Source organism: Dipteris shenzhenensis, chromosome 5, assembly GCF_047967505.1.
Source record: "Dipteris shenzhenensis isolate YYH24624 ecotype China chromosome 5, Dip_SZ_1.0, whole genome shotgun sequence".
Taxonomy (NCBI): Eukaryota; Viridiplantae; Streptophyta; class Polypodiopsida; order Gleicheniales; family Dipteridaceae; genus Dipteris; species Dipteris shenzhenensis.
Window position 1 is genome coordinate 1,868,522 of NC_141600.1, and position 21,724 is coordinate 1,890,245.

Consider the following 21,724-nt stretch of genomic DNA (forward strand, 5'->3'; position numbering starts at 1 on the left):
GTATGCATGGTATCATTTGTTCACTTTAACTCCTCATACTTTTATTTTGTTTGGTTGAAAATTGCAGTGACAAGAGGGAAAAAGCGCAAAGCAGATTCAGGTGTTGAGGTTTGCCTTACCTTCTCTTTCCCTGCTTTGTGATTTTTTATGAAATGTTATCATTTGTAAGGTCGGTTTGTGCAAAAGACCTTGTGATTTGCTCAAGACTTATCGAGGCATATTTTTATGAACATAAATTTGGAACTAAACCAAGGATATTGACAATCGTGTCACCTCACAGCTCCTTTATTGGCGGGGTGCTAAGAGGTGTTTTGGTGATCATCAGGCTACATCTCTAGGTGACCTCTAGTTTGCTAGGTAGCAACCAGTGATACGAGTGGCAGACCTGGAAAAATCAAACTAATAACAAATAGCCATTAGGTAACAGGACCCTAAAGGTTGAGCTAGCAAGCTCACCACCCAGCCATAGGTTCAGTACCCCGAAGCTTGAGGTCTGGACCAAAGAAGAAGCTAGGGTGAGATCATATGTCCTTATCATGGGCATCTGCAAGCCCATGGCATGGCTGCCTTGCTGGCAGCTTTACAAACATCCTGCAGCCCCAATAGCAGACATATCAGGACAGTAGGCAGTCATGCAAGAGCCGTCGATTGCTGAGATCATCTGCAACATGCTGACATCATCTGCAGGTACAGGAGCAAGTTGCTGATGTCAATTGCAGGTACAGTTGCTGGTACAGGTTGAAAGCCAGTTCCAACTGCCACATGGCAGGTTGGGGTAGCTCAGATCAATCCGGGTCCCCAGAGTAGCCTTAGCAAGATCCCCAGCAGCTCCAGCAGCCAGTATAGCAACAGTAGCAGTCCGTACAGCTAGGAGCAGTCCTACGAGAGCCCTAGCTTCTACATGTACTATCCCGTCATGGGTACAATTCCCTACAGCTAACCTCAGACCCAAAGCAACTAGCATAGCCTTAGCCATTGAACAGTCCCATAGCCTCAGCATAGCCCTTGGGGACCAACATGTATGTCTTCTTCATTGAGGGACCGATGGTTGTATAAAGGTGTATTCTGGTGATTGCCAGGCCCCAACCTTAACAGCAAAGATAGTAGCTAGCATAACCATGAGTATCCATGATGTGGTCTTTTATGCATGACCTCACGTAGCCTTCCCGTCAAGTCACCTCTAGGCTCTCACGTAGCCTCCCCGTCGGTCGACCTCCCCCTTCTTAGTGCACTCTCCCATAGCTCTCCTGTAGCCTCTCCGTCGCCTCCCTTGTAGCCTCAGCTGCTCCTTCACCTGCTGCTGCTTCTCCCTCCACCTGTGCCTCTTCCTCAGCTGACTGTTTAGCTCCCTCCTTCTCGCTTCCTTTTGATCTCCTCCATCAACTTCCCTCAACCCTATTTTGCCCTCCCAAACCCCATTTGGGCTGAACCCTCAGCCCAGCCCGAATGGTTAGCTCTAGCTAGGGGGTACAAGTAATATGGAGCAGGCAGGCTCCTCCAAAATGTTGAATGTCATGAACTCCCCTGCCTTGACTCCATTGAATAGAATCTCCTATTCTGCAATTGTTACACACATCCCCTTTCCACGCACAAAGATGTATCAGAAGCAAGATCGACTCATTACCAGACCTCAAGAACAGATTTTTCAGTTACAGCAAGAGATTCGAGAGCCACGGAATCATGACTACAAGATCTGGAAGGGCCCAGGAAGCAAGCAGTGATAGATGAGGCAATACAGAAATGGAAGGCATGTCCACTTACTCCTTAGTTGGTTTCTACTGTCAAGGATAGGATTAATGCAGGAGTTCAATCAATAAAGACAGGGGTTACCATAGAAGCGGGTACGAAGGGCCAGGGGTGTGAATGCTCTGAAAATCAAGATCGTCAGGATACTAGATGGCTGGCACAACGAGGAAACTCATTGTCTGAGACCTTTGCACAGATTAAGGCGGCAGTCCCAAGTGTTCATTGGCCAGAAGATGGCAAAGATGAAGATGATGTAAAGCGCATTGATCAAGTTGGGACCCACGTGGTACTTACTTTTAGCCACAGGCTGATTTGCTAGTCCCATAAGCTGAAAGGGACAAAAGTATGGGTACCCGAGGAGCTCAATAGAGCACAACTAAGTCAAAGGCAAGTGAGTTGGCCAAGGTTCGAGCCTTAAATGGTGCGTTGCCCTATCAACTAGATTTAAATGCTCGTTTGGAAGAGACTAAAATGAAATTGTGTAGATTTCACAAGCAGTTGTAGCTTGAATGAAGAGATTTTGGACTACTTTTTGATTAGCCTTCTCCTTTAGTGTTAGCCTTCGTCATGACTGAGTCTACCCTTCACCTCCGGAGTGCCGAGGCCCGACATAAACTCCGTACGAAGACGTTGTATAAATGGATGCTCAAGTATGTGTGGGTGTGTAGATTTGTATGTTTGAGCGCATATTTTTATACTATGGTCTACACCCACTGTTGGGCGCTGATGACGTCAGTGGGGATGTCATAGTAGCTAGTCCCTGTTATGTGTGATGGAGTTTATGGTTTTCAACCTTATGAGTGACTATCATGAGATTGAAATTGCACTATGTTGTGTTTTGTGCACGGCCACGATAAGTGGCATTGCCTCCATTTGCATCCTGATAGCGCATGCAACTTCCCTTCCATCAAGATTTGCCACAACCTCGGGAGAAGTCTCGCAGTGGCGGAAACTCAGCAGAAAGAGACCTTCTTATGTTTTGTGGACAGGTCGCAAGCAAAAAGGTCACTATCCTCTTTGATGGTGGCAATTAGTGGACTTGTTGGACGAGTCCATCGCCACTAAGCTCCATCTTCCACCAGTGTAGTTAGCAACACTGCTTCAACTTCACAATGCATATTGGAGTGCCTAGCATCAGGTTGCTATAGCATAGGATGTTGAGCTTCGCGTCAATGGGGTAGCAAAGAAGCGGGCCTTCATTGTCACCTAGTTATAGACATCATATGAGGTGCACCATGGCTTATCGACAATCAAGAGGTAGTCAATTGGCAGGATTGCACCATTGCAGTGCAACATACTGATGGGAAGGCCCAGGTGCTTCACATGGTATCCCAATTGAGCCACAAGAACTTAGTATTGGTCTATCAATGACCTGGCACCAGCTGCAGGTAGAGTCAGTTCTTGGATATGGGGTCTTCAGTTATATCATTTGTTCCAGTTTTAGCAAAAGGGGATGTCATGGACATCTGCAGCCCATGGCATGGCTGCCTTGCTAGCAGCGTTGCAGCACATTGTAGCCCCCAGACAGGTATAGCAGCAGTACAGGTTAGGACAACAGCAGGACAAGAACAATAGAGACTATATGGCCTATTGATGTGGCAGAGCAAGCACGACCAAGCGCATGTTGTCAGTGCTGCAGGCGCAGATGCTGATGTGGTAGGTCAGGGAAGTCTGCTGCCGGCCCATAACAGAAATAGGGATCTGCAGTAGTCTTTATAGGCTAAGATCTTGTCTGTAAGCTCACAAACCATATGTGAATACGGGAGTTATTTGCAGCAGCCTTTATAGGCTCAGATCGAGTTTGTAAATCACAGACCAGTCTGTTAATCGAGTTCGTAAATCGCAGACCAGTCTGTCGAGTTTGCAAATCACAGACCAGTCTTTATAGTCCCTCATTCAAGACCACACCAGTGCCAGTAGCTAGCAGGAGCCCTATCACGTTTAGCATAAGCACCAACTTGAGTATCCTCAGCAGCATCCGTAGTTAGTAGCCCTCGACAACATCCCATATAGCCACAACAGTCCTACACCAGCTCTAGGTTCCACATGCACTATTCTCTCATGGGCATTGTTCCCTATGGCCCCGGGCCCGATGACTTACTGCGGATCTGTCCGAGCCAACAGTAGAACCTGAAGTCTCTCTATGTGGGACCAATTTGTCTCTGATAATCTGTCCCCCAAAAGGGACTACCGTACATCCCAGCTGGGTGGGCCAATGAGTCCAAACCTGGTTTTAGGGTCCTGAAAATGTGAGTGGAAGCATTGGCCCTCAAGTTTGGCTAGTGCGGCATGTACCTTGCTCAAATGGGCCTGCATAGCTGGTTGCATCGTGAAAAGAGGACACCCATGTGTGTACTATGCAATAATCTCTACCGGAGCCCCGTCGAAGGTAAATTGCTCTTTGTGTGCGGTTGGTCGAGATATGTTGAAGATCATAACCTCGGTTTTACCCAAGTTGACCTTCAAATCATGTGTATTGCCAAAAGAAGAGAGCACATCCAAATGCCATTGGAGATCCTCGCCTGAGGAGCAGAGTAGGACCACATTGTCTGCGTATAGTAGAATCGGAATGATCAAGGGGCGAGCAACACAGAAGATGCATCTCCTAGAGTCGTGATGAAGGACTCGAAGTACAGGCCAAACAAGGTCGTTGATAATGGACAACCTTGCTTGACTCCGTTTGTGCTCATGATCTCCTCTGTCCACCCCCACCTTGTCGAAGTCTTGACTGTATCTGATAGCTGCTCATACAGTGCCTGGACTGCCCAGATAATGTCATGACTATACCAAAGATAAGTGTGGGAGATGATCGGGTCAATGATAGGGGATGTGTACCTCCACTCAAGAAGCTTTCGCCAGAAATCCTTCGAGTTGTTACTAAGGAGAATGTTCAGTAGTTTCTTCTCATTCTAACAGATAAAGTTTGGATGTACCAGGTTACAATATTCTCGTGTAGTTTTTGTCGCACTTGAAAGATGATGCTTGGTCTCGAATCTAAGTTGATGGTGCTTGTTACGCTCAAGTCGAGGTGACATGACCTCGGAAGGGTCAGTCGACATTTTCCTTTAAAGGATCAATGTTTGTATTATATTATTTGGACTTCATGTAAATGATCAAAGAGGAATAAAGGTCAAGGTCCTTGGTGAGGGTGACATGGCACTAGACTAGGTGGATCTAAGGCTAAGGGACCTAAATGCATGAAATGTGCCTAGGGGCAAATGGTTTCATTGATATCCCAAGAGAGGGGTAAATGATGCATTAAGGAGGGACCCTAGAATGAAGACATGTGGCATACTAGATCCATCTAGGGAATTTTGGGGCTTGGTGGAGATTTAGTAAGAAAGAGCTTGAACGAAAATTTTGAGCGTGAAAGCTTACGACCACTGAGATCGGCTGGGAGGATAATCGATGTGCTTGCGTCCGTGATTCGACGTGAGAAGCTAGGAGCAAACAGATTTTCACGTTTCAATTGGTATCAAAGCGGTCGTGATTGGGTTGGATCAAGGACTCACCAGAGACTGACGCAGACGTTAGTTTTACGGGTGGTTACTTTCGAGATTCCGTGACAGCGTGTGGAGGTGTGCTGTGGTGCGTCGTATCAGAAGTCGTTGGAGAGCAGTGTGTAGAAGCGATTGTCCATTGTGTTGCTCGCAAGGTCGTGTGTTGACAGATGTTATCACACATTTACAACTTGGTGTCTTCGGGGCCCTCTGGCATCACGAAGGGAAGGAAGATGAAGATAGTACAGCTGAGAACGTTGCGTCGTTTAGTTTGTCAGTTTGGGTAAAAGGATAGTGCGACGTTTGAATCTGACGACGGACAATATGGAGTACAGGTTGCTCTGGGTTCAGCAATAGTTCGTCAACATTGTAGCTGCGTGGAATGTCAGGGTGGCGCACGCATTTGTCACGGCGCACGACGAAAGCTACTGTGTGGTCACGAAAGTAGCTCGTAAGCAGTTCACGTATTCTGACTGGTGACTCAATCGAGGTATGGTTGCATTAGTCTGTCTGTAAGGTTCGTGCGTTGCGATGGGCGAATGGTTGGGTTAGCCTGTAGAGATACGTGTATTTGCTGTGATCGAATATGAAGAGCGGTGATCGAATATGAACAAGCTTGGTCATATTAGCCGTATCATTTCGACTGTGTTCACGAAAGCCGATATGGTCAGCAATAGCCAAATCGACGTCACATATATGAATTCGATCAAGGAGTCCCATTGAGAATGATGGAGTGGTTTTCAGGGTCAAGTTAATCTCGTCATGCAGCAGAAATATGACTAGGGAGCTCTCTATGCATTCTAAGTTTATTTGCCTTCGTGTTTAAGTTAATTCAGATTGCAGGAGTTTTCCTAGCATAGGGAAAAGTGGTTTTGGTTACAGTGTGATATATGCTTTGTTAGCTGTAAATTTGGAAGTTGGACTTTCGAATCGTAATTACAGTTTCAAGCGGTGTTTTATTTAAAAAAAAAAACACCCATTGACCTAAATGGAAGTAGAAGAAGAAGCTTCTAGGATGGATCCCGTAGAGTCGGTAGTCCGGCTGACCCCGTAGGTGTCGCACCCAGTAGGTCTTACACTATCTGGCAGAATTGCAATGTTAGAGGATGGCTTGCAACATATTTTAGCGCAACAGTTACAAGCAAATGTAGGGCAATCTGAGCTCAGGAAAATGGTGCATAGTAGTCTGCTAGACCATCTCGTGAGGAGAAAGGTAAATCTCCGATGGAACCGGAGTCTAGTGTTTATATGGTCGAGCCTAGGAGGGTTAAGGTGCCTAATATTGCCAATTATAGGCCATAAAAGTATTCTGGTCGAATGTCTGACCGTAGTTCCGATATCATTGAGACCTGGTTACACAAATGGGACGAGGCATTCGCCATTTGTGAAATCAGGAATGATATGAAGAAAATCCGCGAGGCCACCCATATGTTTAATGAGGCAGCGGATAGGTGGTGGATAAAACAGCAGAAAGATGGAGTGGCATCCACTACTTGGGAGGGGTTTAAAAAGGAATTTAGAAAACACTTCCTACCTCCTAACAAAGCATCCCGAGCTTGGGATCAGTATCGAAACCTTCGTCAGAGAAATTTATCAGTGGCAGAATACACTGATAAGTTTAGAGAAAGTGTAATGAAGGTTGATGAACCCCTACCTCAGTCAATCCAAGTAAAAGAATTTATCTTTGGATTGAATGATCAGATAAAGATGAAAGTTTGGGGTAAGTATGCGAACACGCTAGATGAAGCGATTGCCATAGCCTTGAACTATGAGGATGCAAAAGGGAATAGACCAAGTGGGTTTGTGCAGGTTGGGATTCAGTATGGGTACCTGAAGAAAACTGCGTTTAAGAAGAAGTGGATTAGCAAAGGGAGTGCCTCACAGCCTAGTGGTCAAGCCAAGCAGGTGAAACCAGTTGAGACTCCTAAATCAAGTACCACCATTGGAATGAAAAGAAAAGTAACACTAATGGCAGCCTGGGCTTGGTCGAAGTCTTCTTTGAACCTAGAGCAAAGAGAAAAAGCGAGGAGAGAAGGCTTGTGTTTTGGATGCCTTCAGTCTCATCAGTGGAAAGATTGTCCACGAAACAAAGATCGTCGGATGGCTGAGATGGTGATCTCAGAATGCGACGTGGAAATGGAGGGAAGTCCTAGAGCAAAACAGATGCAGATTCAGCTAGCGGGATCTTCTCAAAGGTCAGTACATGTTTTGTTATGTGTGTCTGTTGCTAAGTTAGTAACTAGTGCGCTTGATAATATCCTGTCAAAGCCCGCAGCAATGGGGTATATAGCCTTTAATGATACGGAGTTAATTAAGATGAAAGGGCAAGTAGCTAATCATGATGTCATTGTGTTGTTTGACTCAGCGTCAACGCACAATGTAATTAACTCCAAGCTTGTAAAGAGGCTGAAACTAAAGACTAACCCATTTGACGATGCATATACAGTCAGAATGGCAGATGGAAGTTCAACTGAAGTATGGGACCAAAGAGTTACCCAGTTGGAGCTTCGAATTCACGACTATGTGGAGAAGCTTGATTTTGAAATGACTAAGCTTGCTCATGCAGACATAGCCCTGGGTAAGGCTTGGCATTCTAGGAAGAATCCAGCCATAGATTGGAAAAAGCACATTTATCAATTCAAGATGAATGATGTGCTGTATGTCTTATGAGGTGAAAAGGATATACCTCAACGACCGTTGGTTTCCGTGATGGAAATTTGAAAAGCTCAAGAAGAGTTTTTGTTTCTTTATACAGCATCGGTAGAGCCGATTGATGATTCTTCGGCTAGCACTGATGTTGTCCAAAATGGAGAGATGGCCAAGCTGGTTGATCAAATAACAGAGGAGTTCTCTGATTGTTTTAGGGATAAGCTACCTTATGGGTTACCTCCAGAGCGGAATGTTCAGCATAAGATTGAACTAATCCCGTGGGCAGAACCTGTAAATAGACCTCCCTATAGGTTGAGTTTTACTGAAGAGGCGGAGGTGCGAAGACAACTAGAAGAATACCTTAAGTTGGGGCAGATTCAACCAAGTTTCTTACCTTTCGCTTCGTCTGTGATATTAAAGAAGAAAGATGATACTTTTCGCCTGTGTATAGATTACAGAGCATTGAATAATATCACTATTAAGCACAGGTATCCGATGGCTTGGATCGATGATTTGCTAGATGCATTACATGGGGCCGTAATTTTCAGTAAGATAGATCTTAAATGTGGCTACCATCAGACCCGTATTAGAGCTGAGGATGTGCATAAAACCACTTTTAGAAGCAAGTTTGGACATTATGAGTTTTTGGTAATGCCCTTTGGACTTACCAATGCTCCAGCTACATTCATCATGCTTATGAACGATTTACTACGTCCGTATATCGGAAAGTTTGTAGTACACTTTATTGACGATATTCTTATATTCAGCAAAAGTATTGCTGAGCATTACGAACACTTAAGAATAGTGTTCAGTACTTTGAGGAAAGCCAATCTTTATATAAATAAAAAGAAAATTATATTGTGTATGGTAAGACTTGAATATTTAGGATTCATAATTACTCCTGAGGGGGTAGAAATGGATCCAAAGAAAGTTGTTGCGATACTGACTTGGCCAATCCCTCAGAGTTTGACCGCTTTGCGATCATTCTTGGGATTTGTTCAATTTTATCGAAGGCATATCAAAGGATATTCCGAAATAGTATCGCCATTGACTGATCTGACCTCAGATAAAGTACCTTTTATATGGGGACAGAATCCATAGGAAAGTTTTAACACCATAAAACAAGCTGTGGTCTCAGGACCGGTGTTAAAAATAGTTGATCCCCAGAAACCATTTTTTCTTGAAACCGATGCAAGTGGCATTGCGGTAGGAGCAGTTCTCCTCCAAGAGGGAAGGCCAGTAGCCTCTGAAAGCAAGAAGCTTTCTCCCTCTCAACGAAATTGGCCAACTCATGAATTAGAGTTGTATGCTGTTATCCATGCTCTGAAAACATGGAGACATTATTTGTATGGGTCAGAGTTTTATGTTGATGTTGATCATGATACTCTGAAACATTTTTGTAAATAACCTGACTTGAGAGGTCGCCAAGCTAGGTGGGCAGAGCTCATGTAGGAGTTTAACTTGACGATTCGGTACCGAAGAGGGAAGGATAATAAAGTAACTGATGCGTTGTCACGCATTATGCATAATATGAGTTTCACGGTATTAGAGAGTGCTCTAATGATCGAGATTAGAGAAACTCAAAAGATGGACGAGTTCATCCAGAGCCTTTGGCCTAAGACTCATGTATTCAAACCCGGGGAAAAGGATGACCTGGCATCCAGAAAAGGCCAAACTTATGTAAGATATACCATAAGGGATGGTATGATGAAAAGAAATGGCAAGGTAGTAGTACCTAATCAGAATGATCTCAGCCAGAGAGTCATTCAATAATGCCATGATAGTCCATGTGCGGGACATCCAGGAGTCGAGAAGACATGATCTCGTGAGACGAGATTTCTTTTGGCCAAAGATGAAAAAGCATATTCATGAATATGTGACACGTTTTTTTTCGTGTCAAGTAAGTAAGGCAGAGCTAGTGAAGCCACCCGGACTTTTACAGCCCTTCGAAATACCACTAGCTAGGTGGGAGAGCATTTCCATGGACTTTATTGTAGGTCTGCCTACGATACAAGGAGGGTATGATTCTATCCTTGTGGTGGTTGATCGTCTTACCAAGATGGCTCACTTCATTCCAACTAGAGAGTCTTTTAGTGCCCTGCAAGTGGCGGATTTGTTTATTAGACATATATTTCATTTGCATGGATTACCCAAATCCATAGTATCAGACAGGGATGATAAATTTATTGGTCATTTTTGGACTGCAGTGTTTCAGACACTAACGACTGAGTTGGGAATGAGTAGTGGGGATCATCCAGAGACGGATGGTCAGACGGAAAGAATCAACCAAATTTTAGAGGATATGCTTAGAGCATATGTGTCATTGAGGCAACATACATGGGACAAGTGGTTGCCATTGTTAGAGTTTGCCTACAATGATAGAAAACATTCCTCTACAGGGTTTAGTTCTTTTGAGCTGAACTATGGTTATAGACCAACAAATCCAACTATAGTTGGAATACCTTAGAATGTGCCTAGTGCCGCGAACTGTGTGGTTCAGATGCGGGAGATGCTAGCACTTGCGAGAGCTAACATCCGCCAAGCTATGGATAGAGCTAAGGCATATGCGGATGAAAACCGATCCGCTAGAGAATTTAAGAAAGGAGAAAAAGTTTTTCTCAGAGTTCCTTCGCACTCTAAGTCTTTGACTGCAAGAGAGTGTGCTAAGTTATCACCTCGATATTGTGGGCCATGGTTAATTCTAAAAAGAATAGGCAAGGTAGCCTATAAATTAGAATTACCACAGGGTTGTAAGGTGCACCCATTGTTTCATGTTTCTCGTTTAAAGAAATTTTTGCATACATTCGACTCACTAATCGAGGGTGTTGTTTTGTTTCAGGAGATAGAGGATAATGCAAGACGCAAACCAACAGGAATCTTGGACCGAGGAACAATGCAAGTACGCAATTGGAAGATACCCACGGTGTTGGTTGCATGGCATGGTTTACCTCTATGAGAAGCTACTTGGGAATCCGTATACCAGTTACGGAGAGTGTTCCCAGACTTTATCATCGAGGACGCTGATGCTTGAAGAGGGAAGGAATGTTACGCTCAAGTCGAGGTAACATGACCTCGGAAGGGTCAGTTGACATTTTCCTTCAAATGATCAATGTTTGTATTATATTATTTGGACTTCATGTAAATGATCAAAGAGGAATAAAGGTCAAGGTCCTTGGTGAGGGTGACATGGCACTAGACTAGGTGGATCTAAGGCTAAGGGACCTAAATGCATGAAATGTGCCTAGGGGCAAATGGTTTCATTGATATCCCAAGAGAGGGGTAAATGATGCATTAAGGAGGGACCCTAGAATGAAGACATGTGGCATACTAGATCCATCTAGGGAATTTTGGGGCTTGGTGGAGATTTAGTAAGAAAGAGCTTGAACGAAAATTTTGAGCGTGAAAGCTTACGACCACTGAGATCGGCTGGGAGGATAATCGATGTGCCTGCGCCCGTGATTCGACGTAAGAAGCTAGGAGCAAACAGATTTTCGCGTTTCAATGCCAGGTCTTACACTCATCATCATACCAGCTATTGCAAGGGATTGATGGTGTGCGGGTGGATCTAGTGGTATAGAAAAGATTGGATGGCATCATCATGTAAGTAATGGGTGATAAGTGCGACTCTGTCCTCTAGAAGTGGGATATCATCAAGGTCCTCAAGCATACGAAAGAGGCAGGTGGCATAGGCAGGGGCTATTGTATGATTAAAAAGAATTACTTGTGGAAACAATTCCAAGGAGCCAATAATGACTCATCCAAAGTCTGTCCGAGGATTGAACACACAACACACACAACGACAAGATCACAACACAAACCAACAAGTTTGCTCACACTGAACGGCAGAAATGTTGGTTCTGATGTGATTATATAGAGTGGGAGAGGGAGGTTTTTTTACTCTGGGAAAACAATTCCAAAGAGCCAATAATGAATATCCGAAGTCGATCTGAGGATCGAGCACACAACACACACAATGACAAGATACATAACACAAACCAACAAGTCTGCTCCCAATGAGCGGCTGGTTGGGAAGTGATTTTACATGGTGGGAGAGGAGGTTTTTTTAACTTCCTGGGAACAATTCCAAGGAGCGAATAATGTCTCATCCGAGGTCAATCCGAGGATATGAATGAGAGAGAGAGAGAGAGAGAGAGAGAGAGAGAGAGAGAGAGAGAGAGCTTTTGGATACCCAATCAAGTTGAAGTGTCCTGCCTTTTTGTTTTTGTCAGGATAGAGATGCTGATGAACCTGATCAAGTGATGAAAATTCCTCTTCCTGGTACTTTGAAGAAGCAGTTGGTTGATGACTGGGAATTTGTAACTCAGTTGGGTAAGGTTAGTTATGTTACTTTACTGTTGCATCTAGTTTTTGCAACATCATCTCAATGTCCTCACAAGTTCAACGTACATTTTGATGTTTTGATAGAGAAATGAGACTGCAGAATGGATTGAAATTTCTTCATTGCATGATTTAGAAACTTCATAGGCTGTCACTGCACATAGATGACCTGTTGAGGGTTCTTTGTATAGCCTTTACTGTTCTTTAGAGAGCTCATATCAAAACTATAGGTGTAATCAACATAGCTATGGTGATCTAGGCATGTTGAACTACCTTTGGATATTGAAAACAATATTATAGGTCTGTCTCAAGCTAAAATGCAAGGCAACTTTCCTCGAAAAAAACATGTGGGGCAACTTTTTAAGATGGCAAAACAACTTTGTAAGAGAGCAAAACGTTGGACCATACTTTGTGGAGCTGTGTAAGTTTTATTACATGTTGGGTTTTGCTTTGGTCGTGCAGCATTAGAATCATCTTAATTTGTTAATGAATAAATTTGTTAGATGGCATTTTGGCTTTCCCTCTACAGATATTGCAGAACCACTTCCTTTTATTATATAAAGTGTGAGATTGCCTGTCTTGTACATTTTCCTCTTCTTACTAAGCCTCTGTTAACTCTCCCACCCAGAGTGTTGCTGCGATTTGGTATTGGCATTTTGCCTGCAGCCTGTGATAATCTTGACTTTAAACAGTTTGTCCTTTCTGTTCAAAGACTAGGGTTTTGCTAGGCTTGAAGCATAGATCACATCACAAATATCCATTTGTTAACACTGGATGCCACATTCATATGGAACCCAGGATGGCATTGTAGCATTTCGAATTCCATCGGCAAACAAGGAATTAGGATGTAGAGGACAGACAGTCAGCAACTGGACAAAAATAGTGAACTACCAAGGAGTCCCACACAACAAAGAGGCCACTGCACAAACCTGTAAATCTCCAAAACACAAACAGCAGCACAGTCAGGAATCAGGATATACAAAGCAAGAATTCAAAACTGCTGAAGATTTGCCACTTTGGAAAGATCTAACATACAAAGTAAAATGGACTTACAAATCTTGTTGTTACCAAATTTAGCCAAAAGAAGAAAATACCTATAACAAAAGATTATGAATTGTTACATACGTGTCACATTTTGTAGCTAACTACTTTGCCTACAAGAGGTTTTGTGACAAAAGATGAATGTGGATAATAGAGTATGTGAAATAAACAATAAAGTTTAAGAAACTTTCTACTTGTAAAGTCATAGCTGGCTGTAAATTCTCTTTTGAAGAATTGCCTTTATGTGGCTATTTTGCAATTGAAAAAGAAATTGTTGAATAATTATGGGCAAGATGTTGGCTACGCAGTCTATTCATTATGTCATGCTATTTTTTCTAATTCTATTACTTTGATTGCATATTGCAGTTGATAAAACTTCCTAGACACCCTACAGTGGATGAAATATTGAAAAAGTACTTGGAATTCAAAACAAAGCAGGAAGGCTCGTGAGTCTACCATCCTTTCCTCTCTTGTGTCTTTCAAGAGAATCTAATTTTAAACTGAACATGGAGTTGTTTCTTTTATTGATTGCCATCTTCAATGGTTGTATTTTGCAATTAGAAACTATTCCCTACCAGTCATGATGGAGTTCTGATGTGTGCTGCACGTGCGTGTGTGTGTGCACATGCACGCAATCTCTAGTCCATAAGTTACATATAGAAGCTCCTTGCAAGTATTTTTCTTTTGAAACCAAACCTTGTAACTTAAAAATTGAGAGTTGTTGGATGTTCATGCACATTTGGGTACGTGAGAGCTATTGCATGCAAAATGATAATAGGAATGGTGGGTTAACTAGAGTGCATAAGACTCAACACTTCACACTTCCTGAAAATGTCTTTCATGAGCTCTTGCTAGCAAAGTGTTTGGTTATTGCACTCCTTGTGCTTTTAAGGTCTCTGCTTGTGATGAATGTTAAAACTGTATTCAAAACATGAGGTGCAACTTTGACAACAAAAATAAAATGATATAAATGAAGATGAGATTTTTGCGGATGGAGTCAGAGATGGTACATTGTTCATGCTTGCAATCAAACAATTAGAATGCCAATATGCATGATAGCTAGGAATTAATGGCTGGGACAGTTGACGTTTTGATTATGGAAAAATTCGACGTGGTTCATGGGTCACCAATTATTAATAAATTGCAAAACTTTATGAATTAATGGCTAGGACAATTGTCGATCATGTAAAAATTCGACATGGTTCATGAGTCTCCAGTTGTTAATAAATGGCCTCTTTTGCGAAAGATCCATGTGGCAAGCAGCAAAGGGAATGTCCACTATAATTGTTGCGTAGTGCTTGGTGCAGATATGTGCTAGATTACCATTCATAGAAACATAAATCATCTCATTCTGTCTTGAACCACCTCATAGATGGCTTGAAACTGTTTTTTTTTTTCCAAAAAAGATTACTTCATTAAGTATGAATGAAAGCCACAAGAGCAAGCTCGGATGTGGGAGTACATCATGACATGCATGAAAGAAAAAATAGCTCAAAAAGAGCTAACAAAAATCCAAGGTGGAGGCTGAAAATGCCACCTCAACCCTGAAATAGTCTCAGAGAAGAATGGAGATCCTCTCCAAACTTTGAAAAAGGTATCTCTCTTGGCTATAGTTGTTCTGGAGGATCCGTGCATGCTTGCCTAGATGGCCATCAGTGTGTGTATAGTATCAGTCCATATACTGGCCATAGACTGGGGCGGGTGAACCTGTGAACCCTCCATCGTCTCTGTACATTAGGCCCTCCAAATATTCCATGCTGCAATGCTAGCCAGAATCTCCCAAGATGTGTCTACCGAGGTATGAACAGCTCTGAAAGGAGTGAAGGGAACATCTTGGAGATAGGATGACTTCATAGAGTGGTGTCGTCATATAATGAAGAATGAGTCTGTGTCCGAGTTCTGTCTCTCGAAAAACACATGAGATCTAGTAAGATATAACCGTGCCAATGATCCCCAAGTCATGAAGAAGGGTGCTCTATGAAAAATGCAAAGAATCGTGGCAACACCCTTCTAGACCGTCCTCGCCTGTCTGCATTCCCAAAGGCAATGTTGAACTGACTCGACTGCTGCGTGGCATCGAGGACAAGTAGGGTCAGCTCCAAACCTGGATCTCCATAGGTTCACTGCAATCCCAATGCATGGATCTGCAGCAACCTTGTCTTTCGTGTGCATAATTGGTAAAGACAAAGGCTTTCCATATATAACTTCACTTTGAGCAAACTATGGTATGGTTGTAGAAGAACTCTACCATCGAAAGACAATGTTCCTACAATTAAGGTGATCATAGTGGTAATTGTGTAATTTGGGTCCTTGCTATGTCCAGATAATGTGACGATGTAAAGTCTAGTTTTGTACCCAAGCTATCAAATAATCCGTGCCAAAAGTTAGCAGTAAATTTACTATCCCAATAAATTCAATAGACTTAGGGATACTATGACTAACAAAACTATGCTTAATAAAAAGTGGCGTCGTTTTTGTTGCCTTCCAAGTCATTTTGCAAGGAATAAAGCATGCTTCCGTGTTGCAATTACTGTCCAGATAATGTCATGTCCTCGTGGTGATCTAGGAAACCCTGTAATGAAAGCCATATATGTATGTATAAAATAGAAATGTGTTCCTAAGGTGCCTCTGTTACTCACAAAGATTGGAGTAACCCTTATGGTTTCAAATGATCTTTTTGAAAAACAGGACAAGAAGAAACATACTAGGACAATAGAAGTACCTCATAAGTTGTCCCAAGGTCGGTGACATAATTTTGTGTCCTGATTATGACACACATGAATTATTTTCTTATGATTTCATGCGTCATACAGAATCTGTTATGATTCCAGAATGATACATTGTGCAAGTTATAATCTTGTGACCACCAGCTTCACTTGTGTCTAGATATGTGAGAAATCTAGATCATTCTTACAGACTTCCTCCTCTTGACTGAACATCAAGGACAAGGGTCTCGTCATGTGCATCCCGCAAGGCAATGACTCGTAAAGGGACACCCATCCTCGAAAAGGCTCCCAACCAAGTGGACTCTGTGATCGGTAAGTCATCTGTATCTATCCACTCTGCTGATATGGCTGCCTCTATCTACTGCATCCTGACTGCACTCCCTCTGAGGTGGCCAACTGATAAGAGTCTTTGATCTTCTGGAAGTTGTCTAAAAGCCTTCCAGGCACCTACAGTGGAAGCAAGTCCCGAGGGCGGGGGTACAGGGGCTGAGAAGCGAGGGAAGGGGGTGGGGGTAGAGGGCGGGGGAGAGGGGCTGGAAGGCGGGGGAGAGGGGTCTGAGCAGCGGATAGGGGGCGGGGGAGAGGGGTTGAGGGAGGAGGGAGAGGAGAGGTGGGGAGTGGGTTGAGAGGAGGAAGGAGAGAGGGGCAGGGAGGGGGGCAGCAAGGTATTTGGGGAGGAGCAGCGATTGGTTGCTCTTTCTTTCTTGGTACTGGTTTTGGTGGGTATTGGTAGACAATGAGCTCATAAGACTCAAGGGTCATACCATATGTTCTGGTGGGTGTGGTAGGTTTTTACATTCAGAATGGTTTGTTGTTCCGAAATGGAAAGGTTTGCGTTCCTAATAGGAGAATTATAAACTAGAATTGCTTCCACATGTTAAAGTTCATGTGGCCTTTCATGTCAACATTTAAAAGAGGCGCTAGAGGTTGTTTTGCCCCAGAGAACTTGTGGAAGTTGAGGATTTGACCTATGTTCATAAACTTGAAAGAATTATCGATTTCAAGGAAAGGAAACTTAGGAATAAGCTAATTTTAGAGTTCAAAGTCAAGTGGAAAGATAGGTTTGAGGAGGACTCAACTTGGAAGTTGAGTGCTAGTTTGCAGAAGAACTTTCACAATTTTGTTTAAGTGTAAACGCTTTAAAGAGGGGAAGAATGTTACATACCTAGACGCTAATCCTAGGATTAGTGAACTTATCTAGCAAGATCAATGGGCCTTTTGATTAAGAGAAGCAGGCTAACGTGGGGCTAGAGGACTTGGAACATTAGTAAAGGGCCATGTGGCTATATTTAGTCAAGACACTTTTCATAAAGTGGGATGCCTTTCTATATAAGAGTGGCCAATGCTATTGTGTAGGCATTCAGTGTGTAGATACCATTGGATGGTCTGGTGTGGATCTTGAGCCTAGACTCCTATCTTCTATATGGTGGATCACGAGATACTATGCTAAAGATTCCTTGGAGATTGATATTGCCTCGACAATCAATACCACAACTCAGACTGCGGGGGTGATCGCCCTCACATGTCTCTTCGTTTCAGTTAGCTTGTACGACAAGCAAGAGAACTCATAAAGGCAAAAGCACAACCACAAGCAATCCACTCCCACATAGCCGAGCTGCATAAATTGACCAAGGCCACTCTTCTCAAGTATTTCCTTAAGTTGCTCGGGCAATTGTAAAAGCTTCTAGCAGTCACCTTGATCGAAAGCTGACCATGTGGATCCACTTGCTACTGGTGTGCAGGGAACCACACGAAAAGTGGACCTAGGCCCAAGGCAAAAGCAGGTGCAAACTGAAGTTTGCTCACCTCGGAATCATTAATACCATGTGATTGATCAATATGAGGAGTGGTGCTTGTATCCCAATGCATCGTGAGAGGTGAATGCAATCTACCCTTAAATGGGACCAGCTCATTCCCTTCAGCACGTCCAAGCCAAGCAGCCAAGCCCTCGAGTACCAACAAGATCGGCAGCCTTTGTTTCCCGACCTCCATCCAACATAGGCCCCGCCCCATAGGAGTAAGAACTCCAGCTCACCATCGAAGTCGAGCTCTGTCTCAGGCTGCAAGGACTCAGTCCAAGCTTGGTCTTGGCAACGTGTTGGGGCCCTGAAACCCGCATTGGAAGATTTCAGGAGGATGCCATATGGCCACTCTCGCCTGAATCCAAGCTCCGTGGCTGGAATCGCATGCATAATAGTTCTTGAATTCGGAGGTGGGAATTTTGGAGTCTGGGACCTGCGTCTACATTATACATATACAGAGATAAGACCCGCACCTACATATGCAGAGACTCATGCCCAAATGCAGGAGACCTAAAGACGAGAAGAAATATGATGGTCGTTGATTAGGTTCACAGAGTTGGAGCAGGTTCAGCTACAAGAGAGTTCATGAAGTTCTCACACACATATTGAGTGTCACACACAGCAGTTGCTCTCCTCTAGACGAGGTGTCTATTTGTAATCTTGCTATGGGCTGTGTTTGCACACAAATATAATGGAACTTGACCATCTCGTAACTCCTTTTCCTTTGGTTCTTAAGCAATCGCATCAAGTAGTCATTAGCAATTTGAGTGTGGGAAGCTAGCATGAGGTTCCTTCACACGTTCAACTCATTTTTCGTGGTTTCATGAACGAAAGGATAGATTGACATCTGTTCTCTTCTCTTGTGCACACATGTATTGTCCTGTGAGCGAAATGTCAAGCAGTCATGCGAGCATGAGAGTGTACTGTAGGAGAGAGTGGCAGGGAGAAATTAAATGTCAATATTAAGTGTCGGGATCTGTTGTTGCTGTTCACGTTCATTCCTCAGTTTGTTGAGCTGTCCATATATTGGTAAGCTAAGTTCCATTGAACTTGACCCCAAAGACCTGATGTTTCTCTTCTGACTTTCTATTCATGGAGGTATTGCAGTGAACCAGTGGAGTAGTATTTTTGGAGCTGTTCCCTCTTGTCCTTGGTGCTTATGACCTGTAGAGTCTATTTAGCACTACATGTGGGAGTGTAGACATGCCATGGTCATTTGGACTGAGAAGGCAGAACCGTTGTGCCGATTTTCCTCCATTACTGCGGTTTAGTGGCGTGGATTTTACTCACTGGGCCTCAGGTAGTTAGGAATCCCTGTGGGCTATCACAGCTTGGCACCTTGATTTAGAATTTTGTTGACTTTATGCTGTCCATGTCCTTTACCATGTTTTTCATCTGTTCAGACTTTTGAGTGGTATTCTACATGGGGTTTTCATGCTCTGCATGATGTATCCATGCCTTGGGTTTCACCTCTTTCATACTTAAAAGACCTCTATCAAATATGTAAAACGAAGACTTGGTGTTGTCTTCAGTTTTATTCTGAGTGTTTAAGTGTCAACGACAAAGCTGTAGGCCTATGTTCCATGGAGAAGCATGAATCGTATGCGTTATAGATTTGCAGCATATACTGTAGCAAGCAGGGTGTTTATTACCTGCTAAGCATATTTGTGTTATGCCTGATCATGATGGTCTTGCTCAGTATTACTGGCACAAGTCTGTTGTGCTGCTCTCAAGGTGTTGCAGAAGCTATATATCAGAGTGAAGAAGGTAGGAACACATGCTTTTTATGTATTTTTCTGTGTGTTTCGCATAATACTTTTTTGAAAGAGCATAAAAGGGTTTCTTGAACAGAAGATGGCAGACTTAATGACACCTCTTGCTGCTTTTTCCGCTGGGGAGCTGAACAGGAGAATAGTAGCTTATGATTTCTTAGCATGCATCATAGAGCTTGTTATTTCTTCCCTTTAATTTGTTTATAATAAATGCACCCTAGGATTGTACCCAAATTCAGTAATTTGCACCTAATTATGTGTTTTTGAATGTGGTGTGATCTGCAGAGTTGGTGATTCACTGGTGGAGATTCTGAATGGTATTCGTACATACTTTGACAAAGCTTTGCCAGCAATGCTTCTGTATAGGCAAGAGCGGGGGCAATTCTTGGAAGCTGTCCCCGAAAACAGTACCATTGCTCCGTCATCCGTGTATGGAGCAGAACATCTGTTACGCCTCTTTGGTGAGCTTTGTCTCAGCAAGCCCAAGTTCTTAGCATGGGTTGTATGGCAGAGAGAAACCAATCTTTTAAAGGGAATAATGCATAGGAAGGGATTGCATGTAGTCTATTTCTTAAATTGACTACTCAGTTTTATGTTGTTGAGGAAGCAAAAGTTGTTCAATTCTTTTTCTTGGTTCAGATGTTAAAAAATGCCCTATACTTCCCAAAACAATAAAGCACAAGGGGGCCCGTGGAACATAAGAGTTTCTCAAATCTTACCTAAAACGCAAAAAACAACAGGCTGCATTATCTTTTTACCTTCATCTGATGCTTTCTGTGATGATACTTTTGGAGGTCAATGCTCCACCCTGTCATCCTTCACCATAGCTTAGTCTCCTATATGAGAAGCCAGGAGAATGCTTGTATGGGCGAACAAGGGATACAAATGCATCATGATAGCCTCCAATCTCCATGACGAAGGGGGTTGCAAGAATTGTCCAAGAAAGCTTCTTGTTTGTTCATAGGAAGATGAGGAGGAGCACAGCTTCATGCACTTTGCCCAAGATGGTGATGTGGCATATGGGCCGCACACATCTGTGTGCGATGACAGAACAGCACCAATAAGGTGGCAGGTGACATGGCAGCAGCGACATGTAAAAGGTGTATTCACGTGCCATGTGGCAGGTAGCAGTATGGTGTTCTATCAGCTCCAAATTGGCTGGTCGGCCACCTGGTCAGCCTAGATCTAGGGCTGGTCGGTTCCTTTCTTTGAAAAAAGAAAAAGAAAAAAAAAGAGAGGATCTAGGGCTGGTCATCCCTGACAAACTTTGCTTGGGCTATATAAGTGGCGTTTACATCTCCATTCTCAATCATACGCACAACTGACTCTTCACCACTTCATCCGTTGAAAAGAGTAAGAGTGATCATGCAGTGTGTGGTGTGGCACATTGTACCTTTGCCTCCCGTCTCATGAGTTCTGCAAAGAAGGTTATTGTAGGAGAGCATGCTTTCCAAATACTGTACTTGTGGTGGATCTTCAGTTTTCAGCCTGTTTGGGGTGTTTATATTCAAATCTACATTGTCTCTTCTATCTCTCTTTCATATGCAAACTATTCTTGGCATTTGCTAATGTCCATTGCATGCATTGTGAAATCTCTCTCATGTCCTAGAGTAAGCTCACAAATTCTAATGAGGGTAAGTGTAAAGGGGATCTAATACAACCCCTTCTAAAGGAGATGAGGGTGGATCTGATCCTTATGTAATCTCTCTCTAGAAAGGTGACTCTGGTTTTGGCTACCATGAGTGGGTGGAGGATGTGAATAGAGAGGCATGTTTGAGGTCGGGGATGGAAAAAGCTTAGTGAAAGCAAAGTCCAATAAATTGATTGTCTCCTACTGTACTTGTTCCAATGAGTAAGGTCATAATGCTTCATCATAATTACGAGTGAGAGTGATTTGACCTCAAAATGTCATTGCAATCAATCTTGATACTGGGAAACATTAACAAGCTAGTCCTATATCCAAATAAAGAATCATAAGAGTTTTTAAATCTCACTTAAAACGCAAAAAAACAGGCAACATTATCTGTTTTACCTTCACCTGACACTTTCTGTGATGATATTTTTGGAGTTCAATGCTCCACCCCATTATCCTTCACCATAGCTTAGTCTCCCATATGAGAAGCCAGGAGTGTGTTGGTATAGGCGAAGAA

General features: G+C 43.1%; 1 protein-coding gene across 1 annotated transcript in view; it reads left to right on the forward strand.

Moving 5' to 3' along the window:
• The window catches only part of LOC147901480 (MRG family protein), a 74,028-nt gene that overhangs the window by 38,717 nt on the left and 13,587 nt on the right, over positions 1-21,724 (forward strand). Inside the window, exons 6-9 of the mRNA XM_087374764.1 lie at positions 68-108; positions 12,125-12,229; positions 13,641-13,720; positions 19,860-20,035. Of these exons, the coding sequence (XP_087230890.1) occupies positions 68-108; positions 12,125-12,229; positions 13,641-13,720; positions 19,860-20,035 (402 nt within the window). The remainder of the gene's footprint in view (positions 1-67; positions 109-12,124; positions 12,230-13,640; positions 13,721-19,859; positions 20,036-21,724) is intronic.